The sequence below is a fragment of the Perna viridis genome, chromosome 13 (genome assembly GCF_037379345.1).
Source record: "Perna viridis isolate PV_CMFRI_1.1 ecotype Kerala chromosome 13, ASM3737934v1, whole genome shotgun sequence".
Classification (NCBI taxonomy): domain Eukaryota; kingdom Metazoa; phylum Mollusca; class Bivalvia; order Mytilida; family Mytilidae; genus Perna; species Perna viridis.
In genome coordinates, this window is record NC_142457.1 from 6,352,429 (window position 1) to 6,362,961 (window position 10,533).

At 30.9% G+C, this 10,533-nt stretch overlaps 1 protein-coding gene across 2 annotated transcripts; it reads left to right on the top strand.

Moving 5' to 3' along the window:
• Positions 1-732: 732 nt before the first annotated feature.
• On the top strand, positions 733-8,284 carry LOC148599376 (uncharacterized). Of its 2 annotated transcripts, none has more exons than XR_015917820.1 (2): positions 733-935; positions 7,848-8,284. XR_015917820.1 is itself a non-coding variant. In XM_088557798.1 (2 exons), the coding sequence occupies exons 1-2, from the start codon at positions 4,879-4,881 to the stop codon at positions 8,198-8,200; spliced, it is 381 nt and encodes a 126-aa protein (XP_088413924.1). In that variant the 5' UTR covers positions 4,858-4,878; the 3' UTR covers positions 8,201-8,284. The 2 variants fall into 2 exon arrangements, 1 of the variants encoding a protein (XP_088413924.1); XM_088557798.1 differs by lacking the exon at positions 733-935 and adding an exon at positions 4,858-4,906.
• The last annotated feature ends 2,249 nt before the right edge of the window (positions 8,285-10,533 follow it).

Sequence of the window (10,533 nt, forward strand, 5' to 3'; positions counted from 1 at the left end):
TCAGTTGACATATTGACATATTAATAACACAAGATTATCATACAATAATCATTTGTTTCTCACAAATATATATGATCGTCATCGAAGCCCAAATGAACATACTAGAATCATATAATAGTGAAAGTCATATATGACTATCATATGAATTGAGATTCATATGATTATCATATCACATTTCGCTGCGATTCGTCTTAATCATCGAATTAAGATTCAGTTCACGATCGATTCATGAGTATGAAAACTAAACAAAAACAAGAGTGATTCTATCACAAAGGATACAAAATTGTGATATATCTAATTGTATAAATTGCTGCCTTTAGACTTGGTGTAAAATATCTTTTTCAATATATCAGTACAAAAAAGACGTTTTGTTAGAAATATGTACTCGTAATAATGTTTTAGAAAATAATGCTTGCAAAGATTGATGAAGTGGAAAAAAACTGCTGTATTATCATTATATACCAGAATTTATCTTTATTTTACTATTGCAACATGAAATCGCCGATTTTTTACTTGAATATTAAATTGACATATCAATAAACGAAAAGTTATCAATAAATCAATAGTTTCCTTTTTATGGGAATTAGAAAAATCTCATGCCACGATAAATTTTAAAGACTTAAGTTTAATCCAAACCAATGACAAGTCAATGTTTTAGTAGGAGTTTTTCATTGTTACATTTACTATTAAAACTACGTTAAGTCTTTAACATTTACAATGATATCCAGTCGATATTAATGTTGTTTCCTAAGATCTATGTAAGCTAAACGGATCATGAAACAGGTGCAGAAGAGCGTTTAATCTAATACGGTGTTATTTTATATTTAAAAGCTTTGTAACTCGAGTGGATGAAGATCTGACGTTAGACATTTGGTATATAAGTGATATCTACTAAACTCAATTTCACGCACTTGACAGAGCCAACATCTTTTAAGGTAGGTAAATCTACATATATCTGTTTTTTTTATTAGAAAACAAATAATACAGATAAACCTAAAAGGAAACTTTATTTTTCGTCTTTAACGTTTTCATTTGAATACTGTGTTTCTCTAACATCTAAATACAATAATTATTCCCTGAAAATCAGAATAAAAACACTTATTAATGGACAATTTTGAGGTAATCAATTCAGTTTATTACTTCTATGTGCATCGTTATAGTGTATCCATCTGCACCATGAAAACTGATTTATTCAACGGGTCATAGTTTTCCTTTCCTCGTTTGTCTACTCCGGACTTGACTTTTTATGAGCAACTCGGCGGGTGTTTCTAGAAAAATAGAGGACGCTTACCTTACCGGTGCACCTGGTCCGTGCTCACAGTTTTTAGTGGAGTCCGAGTAGCTCATTTGCTTTTGTTACTTTGTATGTATGATTTTAGTTACTTTATATTCTATCTGTTTTCCATGTCTGGTCTTTGTCCATGGATTACATTCTTTTGATTACCGCTATAACTTTGGTTCACTTGATTACTCTTTCTACCTTCCAAATTCTCCAAAACTTTAATAGTACTTAAATGCGTCTATTAGTATACGCCGTCAGTTAAAATTTCGTATTACAAAATTTTATCCTACTGATATTGACTAGAGAACCATTGTATCTATTAAAGTGCTCTTTGTACAGTCTTAACATTATACAAATCTATACGCATTGTTTTATGCAAGTATCGACAAAATTGGAAGTTTATCACTACATACTTGTAGTAGGCAGTTCTATTTCTAAACGCATCCGAGTTTTATCGGAATCAATGCCATTTTAAACCATTGTATATCATTTTCACATCGGGTTATACATTCCTCACACGAAAAGCAAATAATGAGTACTATTAAAGCTTTACTATTGAAAAACACGAACATTTTATAAGCAAACATTCGTAAGTTAGACACATCATTTTGTTGTATTGAGTTATTGTTTAGAAATATCATATACATTTTAAGGTAAGTAAATAAAATAATCGTTCTATTATGATTTGGTTACATAATGCCCAATTTGACGGAACAAATGTATTTTGAAAATTTGTAATATTTATATTTTTAGTAATTTATGTGTTTAAAAGTATAAAATTTACACACATACCCTTTTTGTTTGGCAACCATCATTAATAAACTTAAATTAAAAGAAATGCAATTTATTAATTAATTAATTATTAATACCTTTGTTCATCTTTAGTATGTTTCGCTTAAGATGAGTCAGACTAAATATAAAGATATTTTAAATATCTTTAAATTAAAAAATGTTTTCATTCTTTATAATCGAAGTACTCACTATTGTTTTGTTCAAAATGTCACACAACATCTGATAATATTTTTTTTACGAACAAATAGGTTTTTATATATATTTACTTGTTTAGACTATATTCTGTTTAAACAGCAAATATATCAGATTTACTTTTCTTAAAAAAACAAAAACTGATGTGATGTTAACTAAGACTAGTCTTTTCAAAGAAGTAAATTAATTGAGAATAAATGTCAGTCTTGTTCGAATCTATCTAAGATTAAGCAGTTGACTTTATCTATTTATTTCCTTTAAAAAATCAAATTTTAAATCCCTTGAATATGTTTTTTCTACACGTGCTAGTAAAGTTGTGATTGTTGAATCGAGAAAGAATTTGATTTTCCTGATATGAAATTTCTTGAAATACAAATTCAATCACACTTCAGTCAAAATTCAATGTTTAGGTTGATATAAAGATCGGCCCTTTTAAGTTAAAAACAACATATTTTCTTTCCACAGAAGTGACTGTTAATGTGTAAAACAAATATTCAACTGTAAATATTGTTGTTAAAGGGATACATTGATATCCATTGTTCACAGTACCTGTCAAGATACTGCTATTCCACTGTTGTCGCTGGTTTTTACTTGATGTATTTCCGATGGTCACGTCACGCTTTGTCGCAAGTTGTTTGCCTAGTTCTTGATATCGGGAACATGTCAAATCATTTATTTAAAGGTATATACACACATTTTGCATTGTGGCGTAATCTCAATTTGTTTGCTGTTCGCCCAATTTAAACAAACGTCAACGCAGATTTTAGCCCTATGAATTGGGCAAAAGCCGAAGTTATCCACATGCTTTATTTAGTATGCTCTATAATCATCAAATTATCTAGCTATTGTAGCTACTTAAATTCAAAGATTATTGCATTACTTATATTTTGAGGAGCTATTTAGCTCAGTAAAATAACCTTTGAAATTAAAAAAAAATGTTCTGAAGATGTAATGAGTTGACTTGAAGTAATATTCTGATAACCAGTGAATCGAAAGTTAACAATGAAGAGACCCTAAATTCCATCTTTCCCTTTATAACTGCTAATGAACCCATTCTTGTATGTTGGAACTAATTAGAATTGTATCTGCTTTCCTTAATTTCCTATTATACATTGAGGACAACAGTAAATTCAATACGACATTACCCGGCCATTTCATATCCAAAATATCAGCCATCGACGTTATAAAATCAGAAACGTTTAACAGTGCGTTGATATGCGTAAAACTATCAATACTTATAACAATATATGCAGTTTAGTACAACATGTCTTCGTCAATATTATCAGCCGAGAATAGGTATGTTTTGTGGAATAATCACCTGTCGTTGGTTTCTCTTGTTTATATCAAAATATTTTTTGATAATAAAAGCGTTTTCATTTAGGACCAAAAACAAACCAAAAGTTTCAATAAAATCCACCAACATGGGTAGACACTTGTTTAAGTACAAATAAAGTATATCACATCTTAAACTACGGAACAGATATGATATGTACCGACCATAATCAAAAGAGGAAACTTCTGTTCTAAATTTACTTTATCGACATCAGAATCAAAGTATTACATTCTAGTATATTTAGAACCAGCATACGTGTTGGCCATTTCAATAAGACAATGGTATGAATCTAGGATCAGTAATTTTCCGTGTAATTATAGTGCTTGCGTATATAACACATATAACACATATATATGTCAAGGATGTACATTAATCAATGAAACCTGGTTCTCCTGGTAACAACCCCTCATCATTGTGAATTACACGGACAATGGACGCAAAAAATGCTTTAAGAATAAACACCGAATAACCTAGAATCTGTAAAGGAAATAAATATAAAGTCATGATAAAGCGGATAGCCGCACGACAATGCCGCTGCGTCATTTATTATAACATATAATACATAATATATTCCAAATGAAACACAACCACATACAGTAAAGAAACATATACAATTTTACCAAATCGATCATTAGAACGTCGTCGTGCTGAATGAATAATATAAACGAATGCCCGCCAAAAACCAAAAATATTTTGAGCGGGAAAATATAAGAGCGGGTAAAACCGTAACAACCACCCCACAGAAATGATGCAAATACCCAGGAAAAAATGATTTCATTCTAATTCAATACTTCAACCGAATGAAATTATAATTATCTAATACTTAACTCTTCAAGGAGCTATGTAGACGGCAGCATGAACCAGAGGGAACAAATTGTTTTTTCCTTTCCTCTTTCGTCTACCCGGACTTCACTTTTTTATGAGCTGCTCGGGGGATGTTACCAGAAAAGCAGAGCGCGCTTACCCTACCGGTTCACCCGGTCCATGCTCCGTGGGGTCCGAGTTGTTCATTTACTTTTGTTATTTTGTATGCATTATTTTGATTGTTTTATATTCATTGTTGTTTGTGTCTGTTCTCCATGTCTGGTTTTTGTCCCTGGATTACATTCGTTTGAATGTCCGTTAGAATTTTGGTTCTCTTATTACCCATACATATTAATCATGCTCTTAGTAATAAGTGAATTCCAGATTTCCCAATTATTCTTAAGTTTCTGTTTCTGATTTTTTACTTAATTTGAGTTCCTTATGTTTTTTTAACTTTAGCTAATATGAATTCGGTATGTATTGCGAGGCATCGAGCATATCATGTAAGTGTTATTGTAAAAGAGTGCATATAAACCTGTTGTACATAACTTTTAATTAATAAAATCAATCAGTCGAATAGAGACAGCATCGTTATCAAAAAGCTTACCGTTTATAGGTTCTAAGGACTCATTTCATTGTAAAATAAAACCTATCTATTGTTTCCACAGTTCTATCTATCGTTCAACCTAATTCGCCCTTTCTTCATTATACCAAATACAAAGTTTCACTAGCCATTATTTCAGCTGACATAGCGTAAAATATACAGCCAAATCTGGAAAAATATGGCGGGTCTAATGCTACCGTCATAGGTCACGAACATGTAAAAACAATACTGTAATTGTCATTTTAGAATCGATATAAATCACGGAAAATCACTAGCTGACCATTTATGCCGATATTTTAATAATGCGGCATAAATGGTCAGTCCGTGGTAAAACAATGATAAAACGGACTTTCCGTGATTTATATCATAAATAATAAATTAAATTATGTAAATTTAAGTATTATGCACGCATTTCAAGGAATTAACTCTCATCACCAAGATAAGACGTCTTATATTTAAGACGTTGAAGTTAAATAAAATAATTATCATAGAGAAGTAGTAAAAGTCGAAATAGCAAGACAAATCCTGTACTGCGATTGTCTTCCTTCTTAAGACATAAGATTAGTAATGATCATAATAATTGTAAATCTTTACACAGAATATCCTACAACTTTTACGAATGCTTTGAATTCATATCTGTATCAGGGAAGTGCAGATTTGATTGGCATACGGTATATTGTCTAGGAAATTGTTCTGATAAATCTCTGATCCACATTTATATGTTTAGATATTTGAATCCAATATGTGGTTTCTATCTCCACCCTAAAGTACATGTGACATATCGTAATCATCTGCATTATTAAGATTTAATCGTTAAAAGTTGATACCGATGGAAGTGTTGAATTGCTGTTGGATGTCGTGGTTTTCTTTTTATGATTGGAAGAAATAAAACATTCAACCCCAGTAAATTAAACTATCTATACAAATCATCGAAGTGGGATTAGGCAAGCCCTTTAACTAGTAAGACAAACGTCACATTTTAACTTGAGGGAACAAAAGTGCATGTTATGTTTTCAGATAAACTAAATCAAATTGATCGTACTTACTTCATTCGTTTGGCAAGAGTGTGCTTAGGTCATTAATTGCAATATGTATTCACTTTTTGTTTTGCACAGTAAATGTAATGTATTAGCAATAATATCATTTTAGTGTCATTATCTGTACAGGAGTTAGTGAAACATGATAAAAAAAACCCACCATTTTAAAAGTTTGATTTGACAATTAATATAATTAGAATCAAGAACAAGACAACATTTTTAATATCATTTAGTAATTTAAGTTACAATTGCATTGAAATACACTGAAAATGAGCATTTTGAGGGCAGATTACACTGTTATACACTTCATTTTTCTAATCTGGGTTTAAAAAACTTCTGAGCAAATTTAGTGACGCAGATATCAAATAATTGTTTTTTTTAAGAGAGAAAGCATCCGTGAGTGAAATTATATTGTCAGATTCTTGAAAACCATGTTCATTATTATTATTATTATTATTATTATTATTATTATAATTATTATTATTATTATTTTTGTTTTATTCAGGCAAAATGGAAAAAAAACAAAAATAGATATATCTTTATACATTTATTGTAATGTTGTACCATGAAATATGAGAACCTTCATCTGCTTGGCAAGTAATTTTAGTGCCATACTGAACAGAAAGTGCTTTAGTGTGCTTTGTTTAAGGGTTGAATGTTCGCTTTACTTTAGAATTACATAGTACTAGCGACATGTGGGAAGATACAAAAAAAAAAAAAAAAACAACACATCAATCATAAGCTGACATATGCGATGGGATAATCAACAATCTGTTACACTGATAAGGAGCAAAATTTAAAGTCATAAATGAAAAAAAAAAACCCTTCATACTCAAAATTGATGTGTATTGCAAAGCTTGGGAACAAACTCAATTCCACCGGCTGCATATAACTTGCATATAACAAGCAAGTTGCACTATAAACAACAAAAAGTTTCTCATAATGCATTTTTGTGAAACAATGCCATTCTCTGTGGTATTCTGAACTAAAAACTTAATTAAATCAATGTTAATATATGTTGCAAAGTTTTACATCTAAGTTCCATTTTGGACTTGTTATACGTTTAATGTTGTTTTTATCAACAATTAATCAAGAAATTGTAAATTACTGAAGCAAAAAAGCGGAACGAATTCATTCGATTTAATGATGATGGTATTTGTTGGGTTGTGATAGTATGTTTAAAGTGCTCATGCTGGGAGAACATACTTTTACAATTTTTCAGTTATTGCCTTAGAACTCCTTGTAACATATTTTTTTAAAGCTCATTAAACTTCATAAGTCTTCCGTCAACGCGGGTAGGGAGTCCCTTTATGAATTTATCACCAAAATAACCATGGACATAATACAAAAATATATGACGTTGCAAAATTCACTAAGCAATCCTTTGAAACATAATGAAATAAAGTGTTCCTAGAAAAGCAGAGGACGCTTACCATAGCGGTGCACCTGGTCCATGCTCCGAGTTGCTCTTTTGCTTTTGTCACTTTGTATGTATGATTTTAGTTACTGTATGTTCTTTGTTGTGTATGTCTGTTTTCCATGTCTGGTCTTTGTCCCTGGATTACATTATTTTGATAACCGCTATAACCTTGGTTCCCTTGATTATTCTTTGAAACAATATGAAATAAAGAATGTGCTTGGATTTTTATATATTATGTATTTAATATGAATTTAAACGTACCATTGATTTGTAAGAGTAAAGACCTTTAACCTAGGTCTGTCTCCTTAAGACACCAATTTCGTTTGATTATGATAGCATTGTGATGATTTAAATTTAAACATGTTCTGTTTGTCATGTTACAGATACATTGACAATGGACCGAACCCTGTTATGCCTCCTTGTTACTGTTCAAATGATGGGATGTTTCAGCTTTCCAAGATTTCTCCAACGTCAGAGCAGGATGCCAGGACAGAAGTTTGATAAGTTCAACATAATCGAAAACAAGTTCGTTCCGAGCGCGTTCGGTCCTTTGTCAGATTTGGAGGGACAAATCGCTTTGGAAGATGGGCTACACCACAAGAACGTACAGGATGTTCTTTTAAGAGATCAATGGGAAAAAAGAGGAAATGGAGGAGATTCAGAGTTTTATCCACTGAATAAGCAGCGATGGGGCAGAGATGTTGATCACGTGGATCCAGCTCACACTGACAATTGAAATAGTTTTATTCATAAAAGCCTTGAATTCTTCTTTATACTTAATTAAGCATGAATGAAAAAAAAAGAAAAAAAACATACATCATCTATTTAAATATGAAAATGTAGTTTCTCTACCTCTGCCTGATATGTTCAGAGTGCCACTTTTAAGAAAGAAAAGGCTTTTTTCTTCTTTCTTTTCGCAAACTAACAAAGATGTTTTGAAAAAAAAAAACTGGAAGGATACACCGCATTTTAAACAGCGAAAGAGACAGAACTTGTCGAACAGAAGAAATTCGATTTTGATCATGAAAACAAAAAACATTTATCAAACAGGAATTCAATGAATTATTTTCCTTGAATTGTTGTATAATTGTCAGAACATTACAGTTAATAATCAAAGGGTTAATAAATAAAAAATATACTTACTTGTCAAGTTGTTTTTTCTTTAACATCGATTAATATCTATAATGAGCTAATTAACAGTTTTTATTTCAAAAACAATATTAATTCAATGGCACACCTATCAGATGATATCCAATTAATGTTCAGATTTATCACACAATCTTTCAGAAACCGTAGAAATAACGACTTTCCACCCAATTCATAAAAAAATCCAAACTTTTTTTTTATTTCATACATGCAAAAAGTGCTTTTTGTCAAGATAAAAGCCGACAAGGCCGACACTGGTCTAATTAAACAAATGCAATTCATTTCGCAATCATTGGTATTGAGTTTTGCAAGGATAGGAAAGTGGACACTTTTATTTTTACAACTTTATCACACAAACTTTCAGAAACCGTAGAAATAACGACTTTCCACCATACTCATAACAGAATCTGAATTTAGTTTTTGATTTTACATATGTTATGCTAAAATTTTAAAATCTCAACATTAACAATTTCAGTTCAACAAAATCGTAATTTTAACAACTTACACATTTTAACAGTTTTCAAAGTTTTAAATCCAAAGCACCTATTCCCAGTTCATCTGTCCTATACATAATTTCTCCTATTCAATTCCTCTTATTTTCACCTTGTACGCCCAACACCCCACAGAGTTCTCAGTTCGTAACATTTCGACTTATCTTTCAATTCAAAACAGTGTCAGACGATTTTCTGTAATTTTCATGTATTTGACAAACATATGAATAATCTGTAACCTTGCCATACCGTGTTTGTATGAAAAAAATATTCACTTAACAAAAGGTAACAGACATTTTGAACTAAACAATGAATACACCAACTTATGATTTTACTTTTTTAGTCATGCAACCTGTGCAACAATGTGAAATAGAAAACACGATTCGTGATTCCACTCATTATTGTGTGTGTGTGTGTGTGTGTGTGTGTGCAATGATACTATATACCAACGCATTTTCATGGTTACCCATTTCAGTTTTTCAGGACTGTAGTATTTCACAAATATTACAACGAAATTCTAGTTCACGCTGCACATTTAACCAGGTTTACAAGATTTTCCATTAATAGACACCAAAGTCAGAAATTTGTTGCGTGTGAACACTCAAGAAAAAGATAAACTACTGCAATTCATTAAAATATGTTTATTTATTTGCATTTAGTACTATCAAATTCATTTCCAACAATTCCATTTGGTCTCGAAAGTCCTAATTCCCCGCCACAGATCCACAGATTCGGATTGTCTTGCTATAAGTTGAAAAAAGGTATATATATATATATATGAAAAGGCATGTTTACATCTTCATGAATTTCGGATGTGGAGTTAATTGAACGTACGAAATACTTAGAAGTCAGTACTACATAAAACGTGAATGTCACATTCGGTACACCCAAGTTGCACAGCTTATAAAAAAACACTAGTAAACTGTGGCACAACTTATAATGGTAGTTGTAAACTGCATTATGATTTCCATCATCATGTTTTATATTACATTTTGTTGCTGAGTCTTAATAAGATATTATGTCTCGTCATCGACGATGGAGTTAGATTTTATGTACTACAAAGTCATCAAGACCATAATATATTATGTTCGGGACTTTTTCTATTTAAAAAAAATAAATCAAAATAAAAAAAAACTATAAAAAAAACTGCTGAGTTGGCAATTATAATATTCGTATTTTAAAACCATTTTTTTTTCAGATATAGAATATTGGCAAAATTAACGAGGCGTCAATGATGGGGTAATTTAGATATGTCAAAATCCAAGTATATAGCATGAATGTGAAATAAAAAAATCACAAGGTCACAAAACATCACACAAAAAACTAAATCAGTAGCAATATGAACTTCTACAAAAAAAATGACGATGACATCAAGTGCTCCGGAATGGTATATTCTGGTCTGCAAAATATTCAAAATAAAAAAAATGTTCAT

Excerpts from the sequence above, each read along its gene's own strand:
- LOC148599376 (XM_088557798.1), top strand. The coding sequence starts at position 4,879 with ATGTATTGCGAGGCATCGAGCATATCAT. Across the intron at positions 4,907-7,847 it reads CGAGGCATCGAGCATATCAT|ATACATTGACAATGGACCGA; the intron begins GTAAGTGTTATT and ends GTCATGTTACAG.